General features: G+C 51.0%; 6 protein-coding genes across 6 annotated transcripts; 2 read left to right on the top strand and 4 right to left on the bottom strand.

The window, feature by feature from the left end:
- Positions 1 to 396: 396 nt before the first annotated feature.
- N7481_002021 (uncharacterized protein) lies at positions 397 to 1494 on the bottom strand (the record flags this gene model as incomplete). The annotated part of the gene is made up of 1 exon (XM_057261240.1): positions 397 to 1494. The coding sequence occupies one exon, from the start codon at positions 1492 to 1494 to the stop codon at positions 397 to 399; it is 1098 nt and encodes a 365-aa protein (XP_057126172.1).
- A 447-nt stretch (positions 1495 to 1941) lies between these two features.
- On the bottom strand, positions 1942 to 4536 carry N7481_002020 (uncharacterized protein; the record flags this gene model as incomplete). Its single annotated transcript, XM_057261239.1, is given in 5 exon segments — positions 1942 to 2166; positions 2236 to 2854; positions 2905 to 2992; positions 3050 to 4126; positions 4146 to 4536. The coding sequence occupies 5 exon segments, from the start codon at positions 4534 to 4536 to the stop codon at positions 1942 to 1944; spliced, it is 2400 nt and encodes a 799-aa protein (XP_057126171.1).
- Positions 4537 to 5670: 1134 nt separating this feature from the next.
- N7481_002019 (DNA-directed DNA polymerase eta) lies at positions 5671 to 7557 on the bottom strand (the record flags this gene model as incomplete). Its single annotated transcript, XM_057261238.1, has 1 exon — positions 5671 to 7557. One exon carries the CDS (start codon positions 7555 to 7557, stop codon positions 5671 to 5673), a length of 1887 nt encoding a protein of 628 aa, XP_057126170.1.
- A 1909-nt stretch (positions 7558 to 9466) lies between these two features.
- On the top strand, positions 9467 to 10437 carry N7481_002018 (putative transcription factor RfeG; the record flags this gene model as incomplete). Its single annotated transcript, XM_057261237.1, has 3 exons — positions 9467 to 9586; positions 9657 to 9701; positions 9787 to 10437. The coding sequence occupies 3 exons, from the start codon at positions 9467 to 9469 to the stop codon at positions 10435 to 10437; spliced, it is 816 nt and encodes a 271-aa protein (XP_057126169.1).
- Positions 10438 to 12471: 2034 nt separating this feature from the next.
- N7481_002017 (NADH:ubiquinone oxidoreductase subunit NDUFA3) lies at positions 12472 to 12803 on the bottom strand (the record flags this gene model as incomplete). The annotated part of the gene is made up of 2 exons (XM_057261236.1): positions 12472 to 12518; positions 12620 to 12803. The coding sequence occupies 2 exons, from the start codon at positions 12801 to 12803 to the stop codon at positions 12472 to 12474; spliced, it is 231 nt and encodes a 76-aa protein (XP_057126168.1).
- A 378-nt stretch (positions 12804 to 13181) lies between these two features.
- N7481_002016 (dolichyl-diphosphooligosaccharide-protein glycotransferase) lies at positions 13182 to 14728 on the top strand (the record flags this gene model as incomplete). The annotated part of the gene is made up of 4 exons (XM_057261235.1): positions 13182 to 13323; positions 13374 to 13484; positions 13538 to 14244; positions 14309 to 14728. The coding sequence occupies 4 exons, from the start codon at positions 13182 to 13184 to the stop codon at positions 14726 to 14728; spliced, it is 1380 nt and encodes a 459-aa protein (XP_057126167.1).
- Positions 14729 to 14823: the final 95 nt, after the last annotated feature.

Genomic DNA, 14823 nt, shown 5'->3' with positions numbered 1-14823 from the left:
AAGCACACTGTGTCCATGCTGTGAATTTGCAGTGAAGGTGTGATTCATGGTGTGATTCATGTGATATGATGTGAATTTATTCCTGATCTAGAAATCCTAGTGGCGGAACCAGTGCTCCATGTAAAAAGCCACTTCTTGTTTACCATTACTCTCTAATAGAGAGCGATAGTTGTATGGATTCCTTGCGACGAAAATGCAAGCTGCTATGCACTGTACAGATCATTTCCATCAACGTTCTCCAGCGTGCTCGCCAGCACTGCTCGCCAGCCACTCCACAACTCCCTGGGTATCAAAAGTCGACAACATTTGTCGTATTGTCGTGACGACCGAGAATCCTTCGAAGTCATATCATCATCACTTTGGACTCTCGGGTTTCCCGTCTCATGACATGCTAATTCAACGCCCCCCAGCGCCGCTCGCCAGCCACTCCGCAACTCGCTGGGTGGTATCAAAATTCGACAACGTTCGACGTGACGGGGAAGCATCCTTCACAGTCTTATCATCATCACTTTGGACTCTCGAGTTTTCCGGCTCATGGCATACCAATTCAATCGCCGATGACATAGCCACAATCTGCGAAAGGTGCCAGGCCATATCCAACAGGTCGAAATCCGGCAGTGGCCGCTTCACAGGATCATCCGTTGTCAGTCGGAACCGATGACCCGATTTGACCGGCTCATTCGAGCCCATCGCACAGAATCTTAGTCCTTCCACGCTATCCAGATTTTGATAAGGAAGTGCTTGCTTGTGAATATCCACCACGTCTTTGAATCGGTGTTTCTCCCGTGGCAGCCAGTGGAATTCCACCTCTAGCTCGCAATTGTCAGGGGACAGTCGGACAGGGCGTAGGGCGAACATCCCGACTGAAAAGGCATAGGCAAGGTCACTTCGCAAGCATATCAGGCTTGAGCAGCCACTCGTGGCATTCGGTGCGTTGTCGGGGTTATGAAAGACGGCGTTGCGCCATCGCTGCACTCTAGCGGGGTCCCAGAATAAGTCAATGAATCGCCATAGCCCTAGTGAGTGAACATCGAAATCGAAAGCCGGCCGTGCGAGTATCTCTGGAAATATCCAAACCGGCTGATAGACTTTCGCGGTTCCGGTCAAAACGCAGCGATGGCCGTCTCGTTTTCTGGCCACGATCCGCATGCATTTGGAGAGGCTATCGCGGGATGTGCTGGAGGCACCTGAGGCAATGCTTTGAAGGACGGATCGGTCCTCGAGGCATCTCTTTGGGAGGTTGGGGCACGTATTGAGGAAGTCGATAGTGGAGTTTGGTGAAAGGCAGACGAGTTCGACGAGGGATTCCAGTTTTGAGAGGTCGCACACCTGAAGGCTGGCCCAGAGTGACGTCGAGATCTTTTCTTTTCCCATGGCCTTGGCCAGATTTCGCAGTAGGTTAGTTCTTTCAGGTATCTGGGTATTCGAACTGTCTCCAGTCATCCCGGGTTGAAGAGTCCTGCTTCGGCTCGGTATGTTCATATGCCAAGTCATGTTGGGCAGGTTCATCAAACCGCGTGTGAGATAAGCAAATGGCCTAACTACTATCAGAATCTGGGAGTCAGAGCAAGAATGGGAGGTGAAAACAAACATTATGAGTCTGATTTCTTCTGAGAGAAATATGAAAGAGTAGCATTGGTGACGAGGTCCAGGGAGTAAACACTCCAAACACTCTGGGTGCCGGAAGAGGCAATCATGATGCCAAACGCTGCCTGCAGGTGCGAGCTTTGTACAAAGGGTACCTTCCTAGGCCTACGGGTAAACTAGGTCACGGTACATCGGTACTTCAGCCTGCGAAAATGGAATTCATAAAGGATCAAAAAAAGTATTTACTAGTAGTATCTACTACTGCTTACTTTTATTGCTTCATGCTTAGTTTGTAGGTAATCCGGTTAACCATCATTATTTGATTTCATTGATTCCTAAACTCATATATACCATTCAAAATCGGCCCGAGCGGCGAGGGTCAATAATCCATTCTCGTTCTCGCATCCGTCTTTCTCCAGTCACGCGTGGCGGTCGCATCGGAAGTCTTTCTGCAAGCGAAGACCGTCGTGGTCGAGGTGGTGGTGGGAGAGACGTCCTTTCTCGCTGCATCTCACGAATACGCCGCCGTCGCGCGCTTCGGATCTCATCAGAGAGCTCAATTAGCTCATCAATATCTCGCTAGAGCAGAGTCAGTATTAGCAATGCTTCCCGCTTGGTTTCTATCAAATCAAGATGGCAAAGTCTTACTTGTTCAAGAAAGGAGAACACATAGTAATGCTTCCGGGTCTCCTCAAACTCATATCCAAGTCGTTCAATGGCTTCTCGAACAACCAGCTCCTTGGTAATCTCCGTCCATCGCTCATCGCGATTTTCTTTCTCTACCTGCTGGCCGATCTCCATCTCACGCTCCAATTCCTCTTCTACTGCGTGCTTCGGAGCCACCTCGATGACACTCAAGGCTCCACTCATCTCGGCCGCATCAATCTTTGACATGGTATCGGTTGCAGACCATTCGTCGGCAGTGCCCTTTGAGAGCCCAGCTGCGGAACGAGGAACGGAACGCTTCTCATGGACTTCGACTTCTTCTCCCTCTTCGATTTCTTTTCTACCTTCGAACCCGCGAGGCGGCTTCCGTCGCCCACGGGTATTCGCTGTTTCCGCGGCCATGGAGATGCCTTCGTCATCGAACGGGGGTGGCTTGCGTCGTGAATATGTGGTTCTGCTATCCCATGGATTGGAGAATTCGAGAGATGGCCCACTGGTTGGAGAAATCGACTCATCATCATCCTCGTCTTCTTCTTCCTCTTTTTCGTGGCGATGCTTGAAAACAACTTCATCCTCGGATTTGCGACCACCTTTTGTACTTCTACAGAGGCTGGTTAGCAATTAGAAAGCCAGGTAATTTTAGTGACATACCGATGGCGAACGTCGACTTCGTCAATGCTGGTTCTTGTGGAAGAAATCTCTGGACTAGGCGCACGCGGCATCCGGGCACCTTCAAATCCTGTGAACATTGTCAGTGGAGGCACGGGCAGGAGCAGGGTACATCAGCAAAACATACCATGATCAATATGTCGATGATGGGTTATCACATCTTGATGGATAGGAGGCACATGTATACTAGGCGCATGTATGCTAGGCTCTGGTGAAAGATCTCGAGGCGGGGACATCTTGTCCTTGCGAATTGGGATCTCCTCGGCCGCCTCTACAATTTCTGTTGTTCTACGAGGCCTTGAGCGTGAGCGTCTTTGCGTCATCTCCTCAACCACCACATCCTCTTGGAACTCATCTCCTTGTTCGATTGGGAATGCACCTGGCGGCTCTCGTTCGGGTATAGGTTCTGGTGGGTTGCGTCTGTGTCGCATTGTCTCGCGAATGTGTATTTCCTCGTCCTCTTCCTGCTCACGAGGAGAGGGTCGATCTTTCCACCGCATAATAATCTCTTCGTCGATTCTGGGGTCTCGACGGTTTCTCCCGCCATGGGGAGGAATTTCTCGTTTTCTGTCGTCAATTATGATTTCTTCTACCAGTGTGCCGCGTGGTCGGGGTCGCCTGCGAGATTCTGAGGATCTCGCCAAAGGTTCATCTCTATCTTCTTCAAAGCTTCTTGGGCGCGGGGGTATTTCGTTATCGATTTCTTGTCCTGGGGGCGTTGGTGCTTCTCTGCGTCGAAAGAGCAGTTCCTCTTCTTCGATTTCCCGGTCTGGCCGAGGCCGCCTCCTTTCACGCTTTTCTCTTTCGTGAGCTATGAATTCTTCTTCGGGGTCCGGAGGTCGGGGGCCACGGCGTCTCTCTCTCTCCTCAAACATGCGCTCATCTTCGCTCATTCTTCGAGGGCGTCGCATGCGGCGTTTCTCTTTTTCTTCGATAATCAAATCTTCCTCTTCGCGGTCTCGATGACGCGGGACACGCCTCCTTTCTCTTTCTTCGATGATCAGGTCGTCTTCTTCTATATCTCTCCGACGTGGACCACGATGTCGTTCTCTATCATCAATAATCAACTCTTCTTCATCAATTTCACGAGGCCGACGCTCGCGACGTCGCTCTCGCTCTTCAACCAAAAGGTCTTCCTCCTCAACCTCTCTTGGACGGCGCCCACGACGCCTTTCCTTCTCGTTGAAAATCAGTTCTTCTTCGACTTCTCGAGGTCTCAGGACCACGACGTCTATCTCGTTCTTCGGCAATGAGCTCCTCCTCCTCGATCTCACGAGACCGATGACTGCGGCGCCGGCGCGAAGGCATGTAAAGCTCGTCAGGTTCGCGCTCGACCTCTCGAACAGCCTCGTCCACTTCGTCTCTAGATCTCCGCAGGGCCATCCGCTCCCTTTCTCTCGGCTGTGCGAAACTTTCCTGTACAAGATCGCGCGGTGGTCGTTCCCGGGTCCGCAGCCTTTCCATGTCCTCAGGCGGTGGCATTGATCGCCGACGGCGAAATTCCACATCCTCAGCAAATTCAGACTCTCGTCGACGTGGGCGGGAATATCGTTCTCGCTCATATTCATAATCATCCTCTTCGTAGTAGTCCTGAGGCGGCGCGCGGCGAGACATGGCAGCGGTGAGGGGTATTCGAAGAGATGTTGGGGGGGGGTTGGGCGCGAGATCATTTGGATTTGGTCGTGGCAAAAATTCGTGAGTGTCCAATCTTCTCTATCGAGTCGTAGGTGTCTCAAAAAGAGGACTTTGACCTGTAATCGCTGCTCGGGACTTGGTGGGGTAGACGTCCATGCAAGATATGGGCAGGAATTCGGGGCTATCGAGGGGGGTTCCCAAGGATCAAGCTCTTGATCATTGGGCCCTGGCAAAGTCAGGTTGATCTAGTCTCGTGACTATACTCTCCACGACGAAATGGCCACTGGGTCCAAAAGCCAGTGTCCGGCACGATGAGGGCTACTATCCAAAATGTTGGTCAACTCGAGCGAAGGCGGGGCTTTGGCGCAGTACTGCCGATCAAGGCATATCTAGGAGAAACAAGCTTGGCGACAACGACTTGAGACAATAAAGATAAGAGGATAGAAGGATAAGAAGAGGGGAAGTATGGTCACAGAGGGGAACTCATCAGCCACGAGCTAATGTGACTGCAGAAAAGAGTAGAGGAGCAAACGGGAGGTGGAGGCTGAGCAACCTTCAGCCCTTGGAAATGCCCGATGACCCCACGACCCGCTGATGTCACAGCCACGCGGACCATCGCATCGCAGCGCATCGCAAGCAACGATCAGCGGTTGGGCGCGGAATTTTGGCAGGGCTGAACCGATTCGGAAGGAAATATGGCCCTTGGATGTAGTTTTGTATATCTTCGTGTGTTTATTTTCTATCTAGTTCTTTGTTTACTTGGGATTGAATTCGGAGAACCGGGGTGTGATCCGTGGCTCTGGAGCGGGGTGGCTGGTCGGGTTAAACCAAGGATAGCATAGGATTACAAGAATGCACGTGGAAATAGGGACAACAGCGTACTAGTATATTGACAGCAGACATATAATGTATCTCATTGCATAATGTACACCACAGTGATACAGTACGAGCTTCTAGATGAAAACCTTGGTACAATGATCGGCCACTGCCAGCCTAGTGGCCTCATAGTTTTGGATTTGGCTGCAAGTTCACTGAAAGAAAAGTCGTTTCTGTCCTCTCTCAGGCTTGCCACGGCTGCGGCCACCTCTTCCGCGGGTGCTGGAGCCCCTAGCGCTATTTGGGGGGAGTTTGTTGCTGTGACTGCTGTTGTACAGACATCGCTTCCTGTCGATCTTGAAGCTCCAGATCTTTCGCGAAATGCCAGTCGTCATGTTCTTCTCGTTCATACTCTGGTATGACTTTCGAACAACGATCGCAGGTATATTGCAATGATATAGGCTCGGGATCGCCTAAAGGTGCATCGGATGAGACTTGATCTGCTGGCGGAGGGCTCTCGTTACCGGCAGGTACCGAATTCGAATCATCCGGGAAGGGAGAGTGAGTAAAGAAGCGTTTGATCCCGCCATCGTCGATCCTCCTTTTTTTCTCTGCCGGAAGGACTTCGTTGGAAGTGCTGTCAACTCCACGGGGTCTTGTAGACTGACTGATAGACTTTGCCTGGTCGCCCCGAACAAGAAACCCTTCGATTGCTTTATTCTTGCTCACGCCATCCTCGAAGCTGCTCACACTTAAGGATAGGTTCGAACAAGGCCAAGCTTGTCCTTCTGCAACGATTTGTCGAAGCAAGTTCTTGGCAAGATCAAAAAGCAAGTCTTCGTCAATCTTACTCGACCCTGGGATTGGAATTTGCCGAGATCGAGATTGCGCGACCCGGTGATGCAGCGTAATGACCCGAGGACGGCGTCTATTTTCAAGCACACCATCCTCCACCAATCTGCCATAGATATCCGCAGCAAATATATGCAGCCATTTTTCTGCCTGTTCAACGGAGTTGATACTTGGACGAAAAGACTTGGCGGATAACATGGACTTGATCTGTGTTCGAGGATTGACTTCACTCCGATCCTCGCCACGAATGACTCCGTAGAGCCAGTTGGCTGTGTGGTCATCAAGCTTTGCGCGTAATTGCTCATAGGGAATGCTAAGCAGTTCGCTCACTTGCTCGGTACCGAAATCTGAGGTGATTTGCTCGCCCAATTTGCCACCAAGCATGCGAATCTGTGTGAATTTGTAGCCGTTCAAGAAGAACTGAATAGCACGATTTCGCAGAATTGTTTGTGCGTTTGGTTTATTACAGGCACTGCCAAGCTTGGCAAGCATCTTGTTTCGCGCGACACCAGCGGAGCAGGTATAATGCAACTGGTTCCATACGGCAGTACGCACCGATCGAACGATCTCGGCCCCAATTTGCATCACGACATCATCCCAATCTGGATCATCCTCTTCCCTCTCATGTTTATCCAGCTCAATCAGGGAATCTCCAGCATGCCATGGAATCGCTGTTGTTGGAGGTGGCGGAAGCTCGGCGTCTCGATTATCGTCTTGCGATTTTTGTCGTAGCTCAGGGAACCTTTGTAGCAAGACGCGGTAAATTAAGGGCGACATATCAATGAACACTTCATCGATACTTGCTTTCTCCAGGGAGGCACTTAGACCCTGCGTCAGTGTTTGTATTTCTTCATCCACACCGTCGGCAGACCATCGCTCTAGCTCCTCCTTCATCGTCTTGAGAATCTTTCGAGATTCTGCACGATATGGATCCAGGGAGACTTTATCGGTTCGGATATTCTTGAATGAGTCATCACGGTAAGCCCATTGACCACCTTCACCCTCACGAAATGTCGCGACATGTTGTAGGACGATATTCGGGCATAATTTGCGGGCCTCGGCAGTTGTCACCATGCGAGTGATACCAGACGGTCGAGCAGCGTAATTGACAGCGATCAAAGAGTCCCACTGGCGAACAGCGAGGGGAGTATCGCGGTCCGTCCCCAGACGGACCATCTCACATTGTGCATAGAATGCATCAAGGTCAATGTGAGCAATCGCGCGGAGCGGCGTGGCTGTCGAGCCCTGGCGAAGTAGGTGGAGCTGTCGAAGGGTATAGCGGGAACGTTTCACGGCATCGGGGGACGCGTTGGGCGAATCTGCAGGCGACATGCTCGGTGCTGCGTCATGGCGACTCTAGCGGTCAATTCAAACCCTCCGAGACTCTTTTTTTTCAATTTGGTGAAGTCTTCCCGCAGGTCTACGCGAAGCCTACGTGACTGTGGTCCTTGAGAAATCATTCCGAAGGGGGGTTAGCGCCGGGCACGTGGTTTGGAGCCTCAGGCGTAGATTAGTCACGGGGATCTCTGGAACCATGGATCCATTGTTGACACAAAAGTAGACTTGCTCAGCGGGAAGGAGCGTTCTACAGGGCGTCCCAATGTAGGGAAGGCACGATGAGATGACCCAGCCTCCAACCTCTGTCCACGTAGACATCATAATCATCATCACCACCACCACCTCGCCACCCGCAGCAACCACATCCACAACATCCCCAGAGCACCTGCTGCGAGCAACCTATTCCACATGGTCCAAAAGTCAAATCTCGTCAGATTAGAAAAGAGACGATTAATTTCTTTTTTCCCCTCCGGACTGTTCGTTAAACAATCTGTGGACCTCCATAATGACGGCGCTGCCACGGTCACATCACTCTCGTGCAGGATCTGCCGAGTCGAGACCAACCAACTGATCTCCGATTTGAGCGCGCGCTGACACGGGCGATCGCTGAGTGGCGGCCTGCGGTGCCCAAAGCCACGCATTCCTGCCCAACGCCCTACTCCGCCAGGTTTGACTGGTGGCAAACGTCTTTTTGCTCGTACTCTCGATCTACAAGCAGATTGGCCCTTACTGCCCTCCAAGTTGCAGATGCAAGAGGATCAACCCTCCCAGGCCCGATTTGTCCAACGTTGGACTTGCTCACGAGTTCGGAGGGTAGTCCCCGAGAGAGTACATTTCACCACGCGCGCCCTACTGTCGCTAAACACCTAGTGCCTATCTGCTACCAGGTTGACCGCTTTCTCTCGTTCTGTCTGCCTCTTTCGTCCTATCGGCACTGCAGATTCCGAAAGATCAAGGCTCAGTGGGGTCAACCGGCAGCCTTCAAGAGGGCACAGACTGAGTAGCAATCCAAGCTGAAATTTGATGGGGGGGATCGACCCTTTTTCAACGTAGCCGTACCAAAATGTGTGCCTGACCAGGGTCAGGACTCTGAGACCGCACAAGGCGGCTACAGGCAGGGTTGCACATCCTCTAAGCCGTATTCGACCGTGCATGCTTTGCTTTGATAGTGGGGGAAGTCGTGGCACCAGCCCAAGAGGACGGCCCAACCGCCCTCTGAATCCACTTTAGTTCGCCCCCCTCCCCTTCTTCTCTTCCTCTCTCCCCCCCTCTTCTTTCAACCTTTCTCTTCTCACTCTCCAACCTCTTCTTCCCGACCTTCTCCGTGTGCATCACCCCCCCACTTGGACCCTCCGATCGGACTCATAGCGTGACCATACTCAACCCAGAGGATTTCACCCCCCCTCTCTCTGTGTCTCTCTTCGTTTCCTCTTTTGTCTTGTCATCGTTCAGCCTCGCAGACTTGATTCAGTCGCTCGGCCACGTTGATTTGATTTCGATATAACCCAAAGGATACTACCGGACAACCAGTTGTGAAACCCAAGGACTTCCCGGATATTATTTTCCCAAGGACACCATTTTGCTATTCTTCCGACTGCGGATCCATTAATTCTCTTGAGGCCATCTTCCCTGGACTGTTCTGTCGATTCTTCATTCTCCCCTGGATTTCGAAACTTTCTCGTCAATTAAAGTGTTGACGACCGACCTTGGACTCTTTCCCGGTCGCTCAATAGACAAAAGAAACCTGTACTTTTCATCCAATATAACGGAGCCCAACCATCTACCGTCATCTCCTAAAGGACCTCCAAGGAACTCATCTTCTCCCCGGAATTTTCATTTTCTCTATTGGCCCAGCCGGACCTGAGGTGCTCTTTCATCACAGGATATTTCCTCAGGATACACTATGACAGGCCGTCAAAATGAATACTTTATCCCGGGCGATGGTATCAGCCGCGAGGTGATCCAAGCAGATATCTGTCGCTACCTTGGGAATGATGCTCTCGTGAGACCCGGAAACCACAATGTCCGTCTCACCCTTTTGTGCTTTGATTAAAATACGTAATTTCGGGCGTTTAGACTAACCTATTCCGCAGGGCCGCCCGGGTTTCTTCATCCGTGCCTATCGGAATCTCACATCTGTAAGTGCAAAATTCGAGCAACCAGACCGAAGATCGAACCAAAGGAATAAACCATCTAACCAGCGGACCTTTTTGGATTATCTAGGAGATGATTGCTGATTTGAAAGCTGACTCCGCTCGTTGGGAGGCGGACGTGTCCCGACGGGCTGATTTAGGCTATCCGAGAGGTAGTTACGTTCAAGATATGAACATTTCTCATGCCCCTAACACTGTCCCAGCGAACTATGCCTCATCAGGCATGCATGAGGTTCGCCAGCAGCAACAACCACAACAGGGGCCTTCCCCTACCACTTTCAGTGCTGCTCCCGCACAACAGTACATGGACCCCTACTCCCAGAGTCCGTACAGCGGATCCCAGAGTGCTCCTTACAACAACAACCCTTCCTACAGCTCCACACACTCGCCATACGGATCAGGCCAGGCCCCATACCCCCCGCCTCAGGTCTCCTATTCTGGCTCATCCCAGCCGGTTGTGACGGCTGCTGATATGCATCCTTCTTCCTATACCTACTCGAACACTGGCTACGGTTACGAGGGCGGTGGCCGAAATGCCCCCAGATACCCAGGACCTGGTTATGATGCCGAGTCGGACTATTCCCCCGTGACTACCGGGATGGCGTATCCTACCACTACTGCCCCAGACCCTCGGATAGGAATGGAGCCAAGATACACACCGGAATATGAGCGCAGTAGGCCGCAGCCAGCCCGCGAACGGGAACCCCATCGTCGGCGGTAAGAAGAACAAGAAAAAAACAAATCAAAAAATACCCCAAAAAAATTTACCAGAAATGTATACCGGCCCTTGTCTTGTGCGAGACTCCTCTCTCCCCCAGCATTGTGGCCCACTGGAATGATGATCAGTTATTTTTCTTTTGCTTTTTATTATCCTTGGACCATACTTCAACCCTGGGACATAATGATGTCGACGAACACAAAAATTCTCCTGGACACTCTCCCCTTCTACCATATCGGCTCAACTTCCTCTCGCCCTTTTGAAATCCCGCGAGAATACTTCTCCCTCTGTCCTTTCTTTTGAATTTGGTCCAGGAAAATTCCCATTTTGGACATGAAATTCATTATGTGCGGCCCCCAGTCGAGACCACTCTCCACGATCCGTCGGACATAGAATGCCCTTTACATTTTTGCCTTGCCATGGGCCGGACTGGACCTCCGCTGGAAACCCACTGGTCATCTTTCATCAAGACGAGCCTGGTCTCTCTGGAGGGACTTCCTCTGTTTTAATACCCTGCGCTATCGTGCAGCTTGCCGGATAGGAGTCGGAGCATTCTGCGTTGAACTGAGGTTTTTAGGAAAGGTGGCTTTCTTGAATTCGAGCTCGTTTATTCTTTATGGCTCTCCCGGATACTTGCCATGTTGGATCCAATGCTTTGCCTCGGTTTTTCAATTTTCTTTTCACGGTGTACAGGAATTGTGGTCTTTAGCAACTGTTACCTTTTCCCGCCTCTTATTTGCCCCGTCTCGCCTGCTGTGGGGGGAGGCTTGCCTGGTCTTGTTTGCTTTTTCCAATGTGTTTTCATTCCTCGTGGTTACTGGGAAAGTTGCTTTGGTCAAGCGATACTGATGAGCCTACATGTAGATATGAGCATTTACGGCGTTTATCTGTGATGTGGATGATGCTTTCATTACTTGATTGGTTCTCAACATAATTGAACCCTTTTTCATTCATTTCTTGGCTTTCTATAATAAATCTTGGACTCGTAATTTTACGCTTTAAGAACTGCAATATATTGCTCAAGTTTTGCCCTGCCATCGGGCCAAGTTCTTTGTTACCTTTGCCAGCAGCCAACGTAAGCATTTTATCACACTAATACGTTGGAACTACTTGAAATAGCCAGACAGACAAATAACCTTAGAAACAAGTCTGAATTAAAGAAGAATTGAACTCGGAGGTTTTGGAGGAAAGACCGGCAACCTTGGAAATAAACTCCCGTCTAAACACAAGCACCAACTTGAACTTAAAGAATAACATTGGCCTGCACCCTGGAGGTATAATAGATGTCGACACAATAATGCACATCAGACACTGTCTAATGTGAATTTGCCCAATATATTTCAACTAGCCCTGGGAGGAACCTTGGAAGTCCATGGTAGTGCACGAAAGCCCCGATGAACTTTCTATGTAGTACTAGCCTGTTGAAACTTTTGACGATTATGCAAATATCACTCACAGGAAGTATGCTGATGATGCAGTAGGAATTGATTAAAATCCATGGATGTCAGTGAAGAGATATCAACGGTGGGAACCCCCGGGAGGTCGTTGACCTATTAGCTCTCTTTCAATGGTCAGCTCAGACCTAGCATTTGTATTTGTAGTGTACTAAGAGAATCACAGCAGTCAAGCGGGGATAGCGTGTGACAATGTTCGACTCTTGTAATAGCTCGACTCTCTACAAATGGCGGATATGTAAGGATTCTTGAACAAAGGAAAGCGACAAGGTTGTCGGTTATATCACTTTCTAAAACATAGTACATACACAGCAGCGCCAATATCTTGAGATTCGACCATCTCAAGACCGCGCACACACACGCAATATTGGTATCAAAGCACCTTTCCACGGGGAAAATCAGGACGATCGTAAGGCAAAGCCGGTCTCGATCAACGGCAACCAGCCACACACAGATGACATTGCTAAACCCCGGATCGTCTTCCCATATCGATTCAATTCAACTCCCTCCAAAATTCGAGACGATTCGAGTCGGTTTTTTATTGCCTCACTCTCAGTGGGCCGATATACATGATTCGATCTCTTTATTCGTCCTCGTAGCCCTTGGGGGGTGAACGCGGGCCGGACGGAACTGTGCGCATTGAAGCTTGTGGTCAGCTTCGGACTAATAATTCACCCAGGATAATCTCCTTGGTGTTGCTGAAGAATCTACAGAGGAGTGATGTCACTTACTAGGGTATGACATGGGGATGGGGGCAGGGTCGTAGTCACCCAGAGCCCGGCGGAACGGAGGCAGGACAGCCAGCATGATAGGACCGGAAATACCAATCAGGCAAGAGAAGAAGATAGCAGGCTTCTCATGAGCAGCCCAGCGCACCCAGCGGCCGGGCTGCTTCCAGAGATAAGGGTGGGACATGGTGGTCGAGAGGTGTCGAACGACGAGGGATTTGAGAGAAGTTTTCGGATGGCGGGGTCGTCAGAAGACCTGAGGCAGAGTAGATCACAGCCAGAGACCGGGAGGATCAAAAGCGACAGGGAGAGCCCAGTGGTATAGGGATTGAGGGTGGTGTGGTGAGCGGGGGAGGTTTCAAAGTCGGGAGGGCCGTGGGGAAGAGGTGAACTTCGAAGTTCGGAGATGCGACCCAGAAGTCTTGGCGCCCGGCCCAGTAACACGTCGCCCTTTCGGGTGATCTATACAACTTCAACTCCCCCTCCTCCGCACTTTGGTCGTTTTCTTTCCGTTCACTTCATCTTCTAGCCTGGTGTGTGATCCGCTGTGCGGAATTCCTTCAAGATGAAGTGGTGCCTTTCGTTGCTTCTCTGCTGCTTCTTGGCTGCGGTCAACGCTCTTAGTAGCTCCGGCAGCCGTCTGCTGGTCGTCTTGGACGAGTCCACTGAGAAGAGCGCTTACTCGACATTGTGGTCTGACCTGGAAGGTAATTGGATCTTTTTGACTGAGAATGGGCTATGCTTACCTCAATTCCAGGCCGCGGCTACGACCTATCCTTCAAGTCGCCCAAAAGCGACAGCTTGTCCCTCTTTGAGCATGGCGAGCGAGCTTACGACCACCTTCTGATTCTCCCTCCGAAATCCAAGGGTAGGAATGATTCGCATCACCATGTATAGTTATCAATTGACTCAATTTTTTAGGCCTCGGCCCCAACCTTACCCCGAAAAACGTCTTGGACTTCCTGGACAAGGACGGCAACATCATCCTTGCCCTCTCTGGCAAGTCCTCCACTTCCAGCGCCATCAGCTCCCTCCTCCTCGAATTCGATATCCACCTGTCGAATGACCGTTCCGCCGTTGTTGTCGACCACTTCAATTACGATACCGTCTCGGCTACCGAGAAGCACGATGTGCTCCTCCTCAACCGTCCTGGACCTCTGCGTCCTGACGTCAAGGCCTTCTTCGATGGCGAGGGTGTCCTCGCACTTCCCCGTGTTGCTCCTCAGACCCTGGGTAACACTAGCCCTCTGATCTCGCCCATTCTTCGTGCTCCTGAGACCGCCTATGCCTACAACCCCAAGGAGGAAATCCCAGCGGCCGATGACATTGAGGCGACTGGATCCCAGCTGAACATTGTTTCTGCTCTGCAGTCCCGCAACTCGGCTCGCCTCACCATCCTTGGCTCCGTCGAGGCTCTGGAGGACAAGTGGTTCTCGGCGACTGTCAAGACTCCCGGCGGCAAGAAAACCACCACTGCCAACCGCGAGTTTGCGAAGCAATTGACTGCATGGACCTTCAAGGAAACTGGTGTCCTGAAGGTTGACAAGATCGAGCACCATCTCGCTACTAACGGCGAGGTTTCTGTGGATGACCTCAACCCTAAGATCTACCGTATCAAGAACGAGACTGTACGTGAATCCTAGTATCAAGATAATGGTTCTTCTCATGCTAACCACCAATCCTTTTTTACAGTTCTTCAGTATTGAGATGTCCGAATATGCCTACGATAAGTGGGTTCCCTTCGAGGTTCCCGCCGGGGATGAGCTGCAGCTGGAGTTTACCATGCTGTCCCCCTTCCACCGTCTGGCTCTCCAGCCTACCGGTAAGACTGAGACCAGCACTGTCTTCAGCGCTCAGTTCGTCACGCCTGATCAGCACGGCATTTTCTCCTTCCGTGTGAACTACAAGCGACCTTTCCTTACCAATGTCGAGGAGAAGCACGAGGTGACTGTGCGTCATTTTGCTCACGACGAGTACCCACGTAGCTGGGCCATCAGCGGTGGCTGGGTTTGGATTGCTGGTCTGTGGTCGGTGATTGGAGGGTTCCTGGCGTTTGTTGTTGTCTGGCTCTACTCAGCACCTGTTGCTGATAAGCTCAAGAAGACGCAGTAAACCCTGCATACCATACTATTGTGAATGACGATTGGGAAATCTCTTCCTTTCTTTCAATTTAAATATGATATCAAATTTCTGCTTGTGAAACTCGA

This window comes from Penicillium waksmanii (genome assembly GCF_028829765.1).
Source record: "Penicillium waksmanii strain IBT 27052 chromosome Unknown utg000002l:1.0-3326099.0:1.0-3328782.0, whole genome shotgun sequence".
NCBI lineage: Eukaryota > Fungi > Ascomycota > Eurotiomycetes > Eurotiales > Aspergillaceae > Penicillium > Penicillium waksmanii.
This window is presented reverse-complemented; position numbering and strand designations above follow the sequence as displayed.